This window comes from Anabas testudineus, chromosome 13, assembly GCF_900324465.2.
Source record: "Anabas testudineus chromosome 13, fAnaTes1.2, whole genome shotgun sequence".
Classification (NCBI taxonomy): domain Eukaryota; kingdom Metazoa; phylum Chordata; class Actinopteri; order Anabantiformes; family Anabantidae; genus Anabas; species Anabas testudineus.
In genome coordinates, this window is record NC_046622.1 from 3,555,480 (window position 1) to 3,569,057 (window position 13,578).

The window sequence follows — 13,578 nt, forward strand, 5'->3', positions numbered from 1 at the left end:
GTGTGTTCAGCCCTTCACTTCACACATAGTTCTTCATGGCATAGCTACTGTGTGAGGGCATCCTGGCCTGTGTGTACCCACTGGAGTGGAACCTGGCTCTCTGTGGGGGGCAACTTGTGCACAGAATGGCTCCCCCACAGAACAACAACCCAGAAGTCACAAAGCCGATGTATATGGCTGCTCCAAGCTCTCTCTTCAGCACCTCAGGGACACGTGGGTTGTGGAAGTCACTAATGATGCGGTTAGCTGTCCAGGAAACAGCAACTATGGAGGTGAGGGATGCCAAGCAGAAGATAGCCCCCGAGCTCACCACAACCTTAGCTTTTATTCTTGGGTGACTCAGGCAGTTGGTGCAACGGGCTCCAAGGAGAAAGATGAGGAATCCCAGGCACCCCAGTACCAGGCTAATGCAGATGAGGCCCCGGGCTGCCTGGAGGTCTGCTGACAGGTCCAGCAGGGCATCATACAGCTTGCACTGCAGCTGACCCGTGTACTCGCTGACACAGGTCATCCACAGCCCCTCCCAGAACACCTGCATGACCACCAAATTGGTGCCAATGAAAGCTGTCACCTTCCACATGGGTAGAGCACAGATCAGGATGGTCCCAGCAAGACCTATCAAGGACAGGCTGATGCCCAGTTCCTGTACAGCCATGTGGGACTACAGGCAGACTAAGCGTCTGGAAGAAAAAACATAAGGAGATTTTAATTAGTGTGGACTGATGTAATCTCCCTTTTATCACATCCTTACATTTTGCTGAGATGAGTTGAGAATCCACAGATTCATAAAAATAAAACAACTATTTGTTCGTCTGCATCAGGTCAACATATCATCAAATACTGTGTAGATATATATGATAGAAACCTTTTAAACTGATGTAAGGGATTGTTCAAACGAAAGAAACAGGAACTAGAAAATAAACAGAAAGTCAGATGTTTCCCGTAAACTGACGTCATTTGAAAAAGATTAACAATGGAAGTGAAAGGCCACTAGAAGCAGTATGTCACAAGAGATCAACACACCGGCTTAATCACCATGTTCATCTCTGACCTGCAGTCTGACACAAGACACTCCCATCGAGCTGGTGGAACTGTATCAACATCAAAGTACAGTAAATGTCTCCAGGCGTTTATGCTCCATTCTTGATGATCCAATTAGTTTAATTCAATTCAAAGCAAACTTTGACCGCGTTGGATGAAACTTCATGTCACGCTTGACTAAAGTCATCAGATAACAGTCCCTGAGTCACCACGTTTGTTTCATCGACACTGATCTCAGGTAAAGTACCTGACCAACTGGTTCTGTCAGTTTTGGTTCAAATAACAATGTGTGCATGGTCGAAATGTATAAAAACAAGAGGCATGAGAGAATGTCCTTTATTGTGCATAAAATGACGGGTAGACAAACATGTCGAACACTTGTTTCCATATTATTCCCATTTAGATGTGAATCACCAACAGTAAGAGCCATGTTTAAAGCAAAACCAGACAAAGAGCATCATGTCATTATAGTGCAAACGTCCTTCATAGTGAACTGTCTGTGTGAAAGGGTTTTTTCATGATGTTTCACAGCAGCTACTTTTACCCGAAAGTGTCTGTTAGGACCTTTTCACTGAGAGTAAAATTAATCACACTTCCACTTGGAAGACTCAAATATAAGACATAGCAGGTGTTTTGGATCGAAAGGAATTTTCTTTGCTTTGTCCTGAAGGTTTGAAGTACTTCACAGGGGGGGTGGTATATTCGTCGGGTGGACAGCTGGCACACAGAAGTGCCCCTCCCAAGATCAACAGTCCCGCAGCCGCCCAGCCGATGTAAAGAGAGGCCCCGAGCTCTCGTTTCTGAGCATCTAGTAGTGTGGGGTTGTAGAAGTCCCTTATAATTACACATGCAGTCCAGGAAACAGGGATAAGGCAGAGGAGTCCACTGATGATCAGCACCACACCTGCTGCTATGGAAATCCTCGACTTGGCTCTCTCCTCTTGAACACAGTTAGTGCAATTTCCACCAACCAACACCAAAAGGAGCCCGAGAAAGCCTGTGACGATGGACATCACCGTGAGAGCACGGGCCGCCTGGAGGTCCGTGCTCAGAGCCAGCATGGAGAAGTAGGCCTGACAGTCCATCTGGCCGGTACTCTGGTCCACACAGCTCGTCCAGATGCCCTCCCACATGACCTGGAATGTCACTATGTTGCTGCCGATGAAGGCACTGACCCTCCACATGGGCAGGGCACAAGCAATGATCACCCCAATCCAGCCTAAGAGAGCCAGGACGCAGGCCACTATCTGCATTGCTGCGGAGGCCATCGTCTTCTGTTTGTTAGTGTCTCTGGAGGTTTTTAAGAGGTGCTCAGGTGGTAATGGAAAGTGGAGTGAGAATGGAAGGCGAAAAAAGCTTGGCTATAAAGGTCGAACTCTTTGCTCCGCCCAGGAAGCCACCTGCATTTTGTGTGTACACAAAGAATGATGCAGATGGATTTTTTTGTTATTCCTCAGAACAACGATGAGCTGAAGTTTTTGCTGGGCTTTGGTTTATTTAGCAAAAAAAGGCACCAGCTTGCAAATGTAGGCACAATGAATGTAGAGTGCACATTAACAGGGCTAAGTCTGCAAACTGTGACATTAAAATGAATCCAACGTGTGATTCACTGCATTCTCAGGACAAACAGTGATGTTTCTGTACAGTTCATGGGATCAATGAATTAAAATTTAAAATAATCAGTGGTGGTAAAATCACAGATCCGTAGCTCGAACTAACGTTATCGGGGTTCAAATTCAAGGAAATGTCTCTGCGTGTTTTCATTTTTTCACCTACGAAGACGTCATTGTTGTAGCACTGGGTTTATTCAGGAAATATTCCCATGAGTTGCAGCATGCTGCCTCATCGAGCTGTATGGAAACGGTCTGATTAAAACAGAATCACCAGAACGGTTCGTCGATACCTGCTACAGTATTTTGTGTTTTTCGTGAGAACGCACACACAGTGAGGTGCGGCACTCCAAACTAATCCCTCCAAATCAAAACACATCAAACATTTTCTGGAACCAGCATCAACCTGATGACTGAACACTACTAGTGAATATGTATAATAATAATAAAACAACATTTTGACCACACGTTTACAGTACAAGTCAGTTTTTGTAGGCACCTCTCTGTCTGAGCACTGTTGGCGTGTTATGTTGTGTTTGAGATTTGGTTTTTCTTCGGTTTATTGCAAACTTAATTTAAGCCTTTGGATTATTGTAGTTTCTCCTTATTAAACAAAATGTCTCAAGTTGCACAGATCATGTAAACTTTTGTAAAAACATCTTTAAGGGTGCTTACGATGAACACATGGAAGCTTTGTAAGTTAAAAGTAAAGTGTTTTAGAACAAACAATATTTGAACGGGAAAAGTCAGAGTTAGAAAAATACTTAGTCATGATTTGTTGATTAAAACCCTTTTTTCTCTTTCGTTTTGGTGAAACAGACCATGATTCAGAAGTTTTTGTTTTGTTCTATTCTTACATTACTGAGTCAGTGAATCATGAACCTCTAACTGGTTCAGGTAGATTTTCTCCCTGGTGTCAAAGAAACTCTGAAAGGAATGTGAAACCAATCAAAGTAGCAACAGAACAGGATGTGTTAACACCAGTGAAACAACCTGTAATGCTCGGCTGACATTATGTTTGTAATAAGGTGTGTTTGGAATGTAAGATACATGCAGAGATCACTTTCTGACTCTCAAGCATAGATGAAAAAAGACATGTGTTGTCACTGCAAGAAGCTTTTTTCTAAACTCATGTCCAGAAAGGGTTGACAGAAAAAACCCTACTGACAAATACATTTATTTATTTGACGTCACCATATTAAGTCTGACTAAATTCATTCATCTCATCACTTTGGGGTTTTGTTGTTTTAACAAATTCACATATTCTAGTCTAATTTTCTTGTCAACAAACACCATTAAAGAATGAAATTAGCGGGTTCATCCTACTTTAATAACCACTGGATCATCCATCACTGAAGTATTGTAGTTTTCCATTATTCATGATTCATGATTTGCTAAAAGCCATTGTGCCATAAGACAAGAAAGAAAAGTCAGAAAGTACAGAGAGGACGTAGTCATGGGATATGTAAAGCAAATGTTGACGAAGTTTTAAGACCTTATCTTTAAAACTGGTTGAGCTTCTGAAGCTCAGAGCCTGGGCAACCAGAAAATCAGTCTCCATTTACTAATTGCACAGAACAGCACGTTTTCTTTTAAAGCAACCTCTATGGGAGAAACAAATGTTGTGTGGACCCAAAATGTGTTTACTCTCATTTGTCAGCCCCCTGATGACCTGTCTGATTAGCTAGTTCCGTTTATTTGGTTGTTTCCTTATTCAAATAGAAAAAACATTTTTAATTCTGATGATTAAATGTTGGTGGTATGTGGGTAGGGCTAGTGAAAGGTACTAAAACACTGTGTCTCCACCAATCCTATGAAAGAGGCTCTCACTGTAAAACAGGCTGAACGAGTTTAACATCTGACAAAGAGCTTCAGGAAACTGAATGTTTTTAAAGACGTTTTGTTTCTGTGCCGTCTTCTGCTCGTTAGACTTTTTAGTTTGTGACCTAGTGAAGTTATAAACCTCTAAAAAATAGTGTTTGTAGATTAAAAGAAATGCTCGAAAAAGATTGATAAAGTAAAAACTGTTGCTTTCAGTCTGGCATGAGCGAACAGGGTTCATCATTGGCTCACTGCTCAAATGCATACTGTCACTCCTTTTGATTTGAGACTGCAAACATGAAATATAGAGTGTTTTTTATTTATTTCAGAAGTTGTCTTCACTTGTCGAACTACATAATTGTTATGGTAGTAATACTTTTACTTACTTAAGTTGCTCTGACTTGTAGCCCAGGTACTTAAAAAGACACTTTGACGACAGAATATCAGTGAATCGTGTTTTATTCACAATAAACAACAGAATGAATTTGATATTGATAGAAAACAATGATATTAGCAAATCTATAACAATATAATAGTGGCATTGTGCAAATTTACTTCCATCACAGCCGTTAAGCAGTTTACATTTTTTTTTAATCATTTTTACATTTTTTGTGGTTTGATACAAGCTCTCATTCAGTCCAGTTGTAAAGCTGTAGGACGTCTTTCTTGCCACCACTCCAGCTTCACACCACATCTCTGTAATGTGTTCCTCGTTCATAATGAAACACTTTTGCCTCCACCAAACAATTCTGAATTTCAGAAAATCAGTTCTGACTGTTTGTCAGCTTAAAAAAAGTGAGACACATCTTGTGGCGCGATCAGAAACTCGCATTAAATGGATGCTGTAGATAAATAAAATACTTCAGAAGTATTTCTCAGGAGAATGGAGCCCTCAGACATAGGCTCGGCTATCAGCAACAGATCTGGCACCAGCGTACTTGACTGGATACTCTGGGCTGTCTTTGCGTGGACAGGAACTGCAGAGAAGACCACCACCCAGGATGAGAAGTGCAGCTGTGGCCCAGCCGATGTACAGTGAAGCCCCAATTTCTCTCCTCTGGGCGTCAGTCATAATGGGGTTGTAAAAATCTCTGATGATGGTGTTGGCAGACCAGCAGACAGGCACAAGGACGAGAACGCCGGCGCAGATGAAAACAGCTCCAGCGGCGATGGCCACCTTGGCTTTGGAATATTCATTCTCCACAAAGTTGGTGCACTTTCCTCCAACAATACCCAGGATGATACCAAAGATTGCAATCACAATGGCAACGACCACAAGAGCTCTGGCAGCCTGGAGGTCCTGAGGCAGAGCCAGCATGGAATCGTAGATCTTGCACTGCATCTGGCCCGTACTCTGCATCACACAGTTCATCCACAAGCCTTCCCAGATGATCTGCGCTGTCACAATGTTGGCTCCAATGAAGGCTGTGACTTTCCACATGGGCAGAGCACATGTTACGATGGCCCCAATGAATCCAATGACGGCCAGGGAAAAGCCCAGCATCTGTCGTCCCATTGACACCATGATGAGGTCTTGTTCGAGTCTCTTAGGGCTGAAGGAAAGCTGAAGAGTTGAAGACGTGGGAGCTGGTTCGCTCAGTTCAGATTGTAAAGTTGAAACAAGACTGTGGCATGTCGCCCTCGGTTATAAGGACATTGTTGTGAAGGTGGAGTCAAAGTGTCCTTCCCTCTGACCTGAAACCAGTACAGGGACTGACTTACTTGCTCGACCAGAATCTTCCCATTATCTGTTTCCTGACAAAGAGCAGTTTCGATGAGATGAACATCAGTCTGAAACAACTCTATGTAAATGAGGCCCGTAAAAAAGTCACTGCATTCCACCTTCAAACAATGCACTGCCAGTGGCCAACCTTTGACTGGACAGGATACTGGAAGATCAGGTCCAGTCACTCGTTTCAGATTTAAAAAAAGCACAGACGTAGTGTAGTTGAAGTATCACCGGATGCCAGACGATGAGGACTGGCCATTTATGGCTCCATTTTCCTGGCTTCCTGAATACTACACTTGAATACTATGTAATTGCTACCATAAATCCTTTTTAACTATTCCAGCAAACAATTTGTGTTTAAGTAAAATTACTAATACTAATTTATTTGTTTATTGTCAGAATGGAGGTACCCACTGTCACCAAGGTTGCTGTTGATTGGACCCATATAAAAACCTTTTATTTTTAGTAGGTTTATGTTTAGTACAGTTATCATTATTAAGTCATCATTATTGGATTAGTATAATTCTATCCCTTTTTTAAATTAATTCTGTTTATCTTAACGTAAAGCAACACTTATTTTGAATAGTTAGTGATCCCATTATAATATTGTATAAAACAGTAACAGTAGGATAAGAAAATTACTCCACAAACAGACAAGTGATTCTAGAAAGCAAAACTTTTATTTCAATCGAAATAATTTTGAATTATTTAACAAAAACAAAGTGATATTTATAGACATATGTCTGTAAGACAAGGAAATAAATATAGCAAGAGTGATTTTATGAAAAGCACTAAAACCTTCAGTGCACACAGCCATGTTGACACGTTATCACTGCATCAAAACGTTTTTCATCAACCAAAAAGTTTTACTTTAGAAATCAAACAGAAAACATTTTCCTACAGATTCATGATAATCAAAGTTTACTGTGATTGTCAGTCTTTAACCTCTTTCTGTCCATTCAGCTCTCAAAGGTACTGTCCCGGAGCGTTTGTGGTTGGTGCAGCATATGGTTTGTTGGGTACATATGTCCCTGTGCCTGAGTATTGTCTGCTGGATGGGGGAGCATATACAGGAGCATAGGTCGCTGGACCTGCATAAGGGTACATTGGCGCTGGTGGGTATCCTGGGTATCCGTACATGGGTTTTTGAGGTGGACAGGAGGTTGTTAAGACGATCCCACCGATCAGAAGAAATGCAGTAGCACCCCAGCCAATGTAGATGGAGGCTCCAAGTTCCCTCTTCTGTGTGGTAATCGTGAAGGGGCTCAGATATTCTCCAACGGTAACAGCTGCAGACCAGCAGAGAGGGATCAGGACCAGGATAGCAGCAATAAGGATGAGACAGCCTCCTGTAATCACCACTTTAGCCTTTGATGCGTCTGTCTTCAGACAGCCAGTGCACTTTGCTCCAATGAAGGTAAATACGAAGCCAATGAAGCCAAAAACAAGAGAGATGATGACCATAGCTCGGGCGGCTTGTAGATCTGCAGTCAGCGTCATCAAAGACCAATCCAGCTTGCACTGCATCTGCCCGGTGGCCTGCATTACACAGTTCATCCACAGACCATCCCACACGGTTTGGGCAGTCACAATGTTGGCTTCGACATAAAAGGTCACTCTCCACATGGGGACCCCGCAGGCAACGGCAACCCCAACAAGGCCTATGAAGCTCAAGACCTGACCTGCCACTTCCTTGCCAATCCTCCCCATGGTGAAGAGGCTTTTCTTCGGCAGGAGAGAGAAGTGCTTCGGTGCCGAGGTCTGGATCTCTTTCCGACTGATACAGCTTCCTAACTTGTTGTTTGTGAGAGAATGTGCAGGATGAGGGCTGTCTTGTAGTCAAGCGAGTTTTACTGGCTGGACAAGATTCCTCTTCTTGGAGCTGGAGGTGGGGCAGTTTGAAACAACCGACTTCTCTAAAGTAACAACACGTAAAGATCCTGAAACCAATTTAGACAGGGTAAGATGGAAAATGATGAAATGACACATCTAAAATGGTCTTCTGAATAAAAGTGTGATTCTCATTTAATCTTAATTTTAGTTTCTATTCTACTCCTTCAGTTGTTTTTGTACCTTCACACTCTCTCTATGTTTGTGTATGTTCACTGGCAGCTCATTAATAGCATGGACAACAAACCATAACATAGCTCATGCCAAAACACACACAAGATGACACAAGGCACAAGATATGTCCCAGTTAAAACAGGTCATCAGCCCCAGGCAGAGGAAGAACAATTCTACTTTTCAGCATTGATAGTGATAAACTGGACATAAAATTCAAGTGACACAGTTATTTTGCCTTTTAAAAACACATACGGTGACATTTACCTCTGTTGGGTAAGGACAATTTTAGATGAAGAGGTAGATTTTAAAGCCTTAAACCTTTATTAGTACCACAGAGGGGAAATTACATTTGGGACAGACTGCCCCTGTGAGGCGCCAAGGGTTAGGGGTTCAGTGCCCAGGATCAATACATGTGGCCAGGAATCAGACTCCCTACCCTGAGATTCACAGACAACTGCCCCTACCAACTGAGCTACCATCGTTCCTATTACTCAACCAACTCCTTGCTATAGTACATCCAGCGTATAACTGCAATATTGTCTGCTCACCTGTAGAATTATAGGAAGCATAATCAAGACAATAATAAAGTCTCAACAATAGGGTTTATTTACTGTAATAGAAAAGAACAACCTCAATAAAGTGGTGTTTGGCTGCAGAAGTGAAAACGACAATGATTACCCCCACCAGCTTTTTTATTAAGACACATGTAATAACTGTACATCCTGCTTAGGTACTGTAGTTATATATGATGAATGAAAACCACGATAATTACATGTTTTATTTTATCTTTACTGAAAAATCAAATCCTTGCAACAATCTAATTGAAAAAAAAACATAAAATACAGTTATAATCATCACAAATTTGTAAATAAATGAATTAATCACAGCTGTAACATTGATGATGTTATTGTTCCATCTAAGTGTGACAGCCCACATCCACATTGTAAGGGTCTGTTGGCACAACTAAATGGGATGCAGGTATAACAAGACAAAATACATCCCATGTGAAAAGTTTATGTATTTGAAGGTCCCATCCAGCATGTATTAAGATAAAAGTAGTCTGCCGTGAATATCAGTATTTGTCATGATTGAATATAATTCGATATTCAACATCATTATTTTACATCTTAACAGTATAAAACAAGCCACCTTCACTCAGACACCTATTCTAATTGTGCACTGCATGTGTTTAAAGTAAAACGCACATAACATCCCACTTCCTCGTGATTAGCTTAAAAGAAAATTGTGATGCATTCGTATATGTGCACATTCTAAGATTTTAAGGTGAGCTCAGAGAAACTTTCTGTGTGATGACATCCTAAGACCAGTAGAGACAGGACCGACCAGTTTATACATATTCTCTTGATGTGGCCATTGACCTCACAGGTGTGAATTTGGGTGCATAGTGTTCATTTTTGGGTGGGCAGTTCCAACACAGTAGTCCTCCTCCCATCAGCAGCAGTGCAGCAGCCGCCCAGCCAATGTACAGCGCTGCTCCAAACTCGTACTTCTGGGACTCATTCAGCAACGGGTTGTAGAAGTTGGTGATGATGGTGTAGGCCGTCCATGAGACTGGAATGAGACACAGCAACCCTGAGATCATGAAACAAACTCCAGCTAGGATGCAAGCCTTTGCCTTGGTTTGCATGTCCTCGATGCAGTTAGTACATTTCCCGCCAATGATTGAGACGATCACGCCACAGATTCCAGTCACGACGGACATGACTATCATGCCTCGAGCGGCCTGCAGGTCCTCGGGCAGTGCCAGCACGGAGTCATATATCTTGCACTGCATCTGGCCTGTACTCTGCACCACACAGTTCATCCATATTCCCTGCCAGATGAGTTGGGCAGTGATGATGTTGGCTCCAATAAAAGCAGCAACCTTCCACATGGGCAAGGCACACACCACAATGACCATGAGCCATCCAATCAATGTCATCGTCACACCGAGCATCTGAACTCCCTGAGAAGCCATTTTTTCGCCTTTGTTCCTCAGACATTCAAATACAACAAGTAACACAAACTGAATGCTGAATGCTTGTATTTAGAGACTGTTGTTTGAGACCAAGCTACCCTGACATGAGGGTATGTTCCCATTGGCAAGACAGAGTTTACACACAAACAGAGAGCTTGAAGGTCAGATGCATAATAGAAAAAAGAGCTCTTCATTGTCCATTAACCAAAGATTTTATACACAAACCTTTGGCTACAAGCATAAAAAGCTAAACAAAAGAGCTTCATCTAAATCTATGTCTTTGCATAAGCTACTTTTCAAATGGATGTCAAATGTAGTAAATACATTATTTTGTTCATTAACATTAAACAGTGTTAAATATCCAATATCTAAATTACTCCATTGTGAGTAAAAACATAGGTGTAGATGCTGGCATCAGTGAGGTTTCCACGAACAAGGACCTTAAGCCCACCTACTCCAGTGAAGCTAGTGAACATTGCTTTTTGTTTATTTCAATTTTAAGATTGAAATTCTTAATTGTGCACAAGGACGAACAATGCTAACTGAGTAATCACCTACAAGCACAATTGAAACTGGGAGATGTGTTGTTGTCTGAACACTATGGGGCAGTGTTGGGCAGGCAACAAGCACGACACTGACTCACAGCACACAGCGTCAAAAGTCTCCAACAGAGTAACGTTTAGTTCCAACATCCAACCTATTGTTTTTAGGTTCATTAGGAAAGTCTATGTCCTAGTCTACATTAAGCTCATAATTTCTAAGGATTATACACAAATTCTGATTGATATTCCACAGGGTGTTTTGTTGCTTTTTTATTTAGTCTGTATTAAAACATCATCTCAAGTCACTTTTTAATTTTGTTGTTTGCTTCCACTCAAACCCTTAAAAAGGAGGATTTCTATTCTAAGCTGTGGTGTGCAGACTGTAGGAGGAATTAGTTTTGTTCCTCTTTATAGTTTTGCATTACTAAAAAAATATAATAGCAAAATATTTCTCTATTTTTATAAATGAATCATCTAAAATCTATGGTTTGAATATATCTGAATCAACTTCATCAAGATTCCCTTTAGATTTAGATTGAGCTAAAAAAAAACTAAATTCAACATTCATCATTCAGAAGATCCAAAACAGAACAATTCAATGTTGATAAAAAAACATTTATTTACAGTTTTAGACTGTTCTGTATAGAACACTCTTTAAAAAAAATGTGATATGTAAATGACAGAAATGGTTTAAAACAAAGGTTAATAAAAGTAAAATTCATCCAAGAAACAAGTTCAATGTTCCCACATTCATGCTTTACATTTAATTCCATCCACAGAAACGGTTATCAGGGTGTGGCGAACGTGTTTTTGTCTTAGCACTGATCAAACAAATCCTGAAATACTGTCAACATAGAAGAAATGAAACAAACTCAGCAAAATAAAATCACTTTGAAATTCTAATCAATTAAATCAGAATATGAATTCAATTTCATATTGAATTTCAAGTCTTTTTTTTTCAGTCTCTTGGCTTCTCGTTTGACTTAGACGTAGCCTTTGGGGGCAGATGAGCGGGGAGCTGAGCTGTATTTGGCTGAGTAGTTGTCTTTGGCAGGGCAGTTGGCACAGAGAAGTCCACCACCCAGGATCAGAAGGGCTGAGGCCCCCCAGCCAATGAAGAGTGACGCTCCCAACTCCATCTTCTGAGAGCTCACCACTGTTGGGTTGTAGAAGTCCCTTATGATTGTGTTTGCTGTCCAGCAAACAGGGATCAGGCACAAAATGCCAGAAATGATAAAGATCACACCAGACGCCACACCAATTTTAGATTTGGCACCCTCATCCTCCACACAGTTGGTGCACTTGCCCCCAGCAATGGCCAGAAGAATGCCCAGAATGCCAGTCAGGATAGCAATAACGATGAGGGCACGGGCAGCCTGGAGGTCCTGGGACAGGGCCAGCATCGAGTCATAAACCTTGCACTGCATCTGTCCGGTACTCTGGACTACACAGCTCATCCAGATGCCCTCCCAAGTGGTTTGAGCAGTGACAATGTTTTGACCGATGAAAGCTGTCACTCTCCACTGGGGTAGAGCACAGGTAACGATGGCACCAATCCATCCAATGATGCACAGGGCAGTGCCCAACATCTGCAGGCCGGCCGACACCATGTCTCCTCAGGAAGCTTCTTGCACAGTCGTCCAAAAAAGAAAAAGGTCCAAAAGTGCTGTCTCTGGATGTCTTGTTTGAGAGATCCTCAAGAGTGAATGTTTGAACAAGGTTGGAGAGGGATGCTTATATACTGAACTGGAGTGTTTGAGTAACACGCACACTGTCCCACAGAGCTGTGACGCGATAACCTGGCTCACCCCCACTCCCAGCTCCAGGCGTGTGTCATCATGTCATGTTTGGTTTCATCTATTTGCTGCAGGTGGAAAAACCACACTGACTCACAGGTACTTTAGCACATTTTAAAAAATATATGACTGGCCACACCCTTCGAAATGATGGTATTTGATGTCTTCTGTTGTGTGATGTGTAAACAGAGACTAAACGTCCTGCTTTTTAGGTTTGGTTTGTTTCCTGAATCTACAGATTGTGTTTGTGAAGTTTCAGGCTTTTCATCAAACACAGACCACGTAGTACCCTGCGACATCAGTACCACACACTCAGTGAAGTCATTGTTTGTCAGTTTTATTATTTCTATATTGCGATGTAGAAACAGAACACATGAAGAACACAAGGAGCTCTCGAGTTAGGTTTTTTGGAGAAAAAAGGTCTGTTGATCTGTTGATCTCTGATCTTTTCAGCTTAATGAGTTTCTGTTTGAGACAAAGGCAGAACACAAAAAACAGTTTTGCCCACGGCTAATGAAACTCGTACGGGTGAATGGTGCAAAATGTACAAAATAAAATGTGCATAAAAGGGCAAAAATTACTCATGACTTCATTAGTATTTATCTCTTAACTGTAAGTGATCCTCCCAACTAAACAGTTGCATATGTCATCTGCTACAACTTAAATCAGTTTAATATTACATAACTAACTAAACTACAGCTTTAGTAGATTCAGGATTAAAATTAACCTCAGAGGAAAAGCAGACGCTGCAGTAAAGGTTTCCTTAGGTTTCGGTCAGAGAACAATTACATTTTAGGTTAAAATATAAATGTAACCATGTTGTGATAAGTTGGAGTGGACGATGATCAATGTTTTTGATATGATCAGCACAAACAAGTTCAGTATCCCTAAGAATTGCTACTTAACTACTGAAGAGGAAATGCATAAAGAGATAAATGAAAACAAAACAGATCAAATCTGACCTTTCAGTGTCGCCAGTCCTGAAAGGCTGAGGGGT

The 13,578-nt window shown here is 41.5% G+C and overlaps 6 protein-coding genes across 7 annotated transcripts; all 6 read right to left on the reverse strand.

Moving 5' to 3' along the window:
* Nucleotides 1-18: 18 nt before the first annotated feature.
* On the reverse strand, nt 19-1,276 carry cldnj (claudin j). 2 transcript variants are annotated; one of them, XM_026339972.1, is made up of 2 exons: nt 1,052-1,276; nt 19-680 (listed from the first exon to the last, which is right to left on the reverse strand). In XM_026339972.1, exon 2 carries the CDS (start codon nt 653-655, stop codon nt 20-22), a length of 636 nt encoding a protein of 211 aa, XP_026195757.1. In that variant the 5' UTR covers nt 656-680; nt 1,052-1,276; the 3' UTR covers nt 19. The 2 variants fall into 2 exon arrangements, with proteins under 2 accessions (XP_026195757.1, XP_026195749.1); XM_026339964.1 differs by having other exon boundaries at nt 1,024-1,276.
* Nucleotides 1,277-1,363: 87 nt separating this feature from the next.
* Nucleotides 1,364-2,392, reverse strand: LOC113148293 (claudin-like protein ZF-A89). The gene has a single exon (XM_026339952.1). The coding sequence runs from the start codon at nt 2,307-2,309 to the stop codon at nt 1,650-1,652; it is 660 nt and encodes a 219-aa protein (XP_026195737.1). The 5' UTR covers nt 2,310-2,392; the 3' UTR covers nt 1,364-1,649.
* Nucleotides 2,393-4,913: 2,521 nt separating this feature from the next.
* Nucleotides 4,914-6,112, reverse strand: LOC113173664 (claudin-4-like). The gene has a single exon (XM_026377156.1). It carries the CDS (start codon nt 5,995-5,997, stop codon nt 5,365-5,367), a length of 633 nt encoding a protein of 210 aa, XP_026232941.1. The 5' UTR covers nt 5,998-6,112; the 3' UTR covers nt 4,914-5,364.
* A 747-nt stretch (nt 6,113-6,859) lies between these two features.
* Nucleotides 6,860-8,017, reverse strand: cldnf (claudin f). The gene has a single exon (XM_026377143.1). The coding sequence runs from the start codon at nt 7,909-7,911 to the stop codon at nt 7,168-7,170; it is 744 nt and encodes a 247-aa protein (XP_026232928.1). The 5' UTR covers nt 7,912-8,017; the 3' UTR covers nt 6,860-7,167.
* An 831-nt stretch (nt 8,018-8,848) lies between these two features.
* On the reverse strand, nt 8,849-11,243 carry LOC113169131 (claudin-4-like). Its single transcript, XM_026370302.1, has one exon. It carries the CDS (start codon nt 10,241-10,243, stop codon nt 9,614-9,616), a length of 630 nt encoding a protein of 209 aa, XP_026226087.1. The 5' UTR covers nt 10,244-11,243; the 3' UTR covers nt 8,849-9,613.
* A 141-nt stretch (nt 11,244-11,384) lies between these two features.
* Nucleotides 11,385-12,576, reverse strand: LOC113169139 (claudin-like protein ZF-A89). The gene has a single exon (XM_026370315.1). The coding sequence runs from the start codon at nt 12,393-12,395 to the stop codon at nt 11,769-11,771; it is 627 nt and encodes a 208-aa protein (XP_026226100.1). The 5' UTR covers nt 12,396-12,576; the 3' UTR covers nt 11,385-11,768.
* Between the last annotated feature and the right edge of the window lie 1,002 nt (nt 12,577-13,578).

Bases quoted from the DNA above. Each gene is read 5' to 3' on its own strand.
- cldnj (XM_026339972.1), bottom strand. From the start codon at position 655: ATGGCTGTACAGGAACTGGGCATCAGCCTGTCCTTGATAGGTCTTGCT.
- LOC113148293 (XM_026339952.1), bottom strand. From the start codon at position 2,309: ATGGCCTCCGCAGCAATGCAGATAGTGGCCTGCGTCCTGGCTCTCTTA.
- LOC113173664 (XM_026377156.1), bottom strand. From the start codon at position 5,997: ATGGTGTCAATGGGACGACAGATGCTGGGCTTTTCCCTGGCCGTCATT.
- cldnf (XM_026377143.1), bottom strand. From the start codon at position 7,911: ATGGGGAGGATTGGCAAGGAAGTGGCAGGTCAGGTCTTGAGCTTCATA.
- LOC113169131 (XM_026370302.1), bottom strand. From the start codon at position 10,243: ATGGCTTCTCAGGGAGTTCAGATGCTCGGTGTGACGATGACATTGATT.
- LOC113169139 (XM_026370315.1), bottom strand. From the start codon at position 12,395: ATGGTGTCGGCCGGCCTGCAGATGTTGGGCACTGCCCTGTGCATCATT.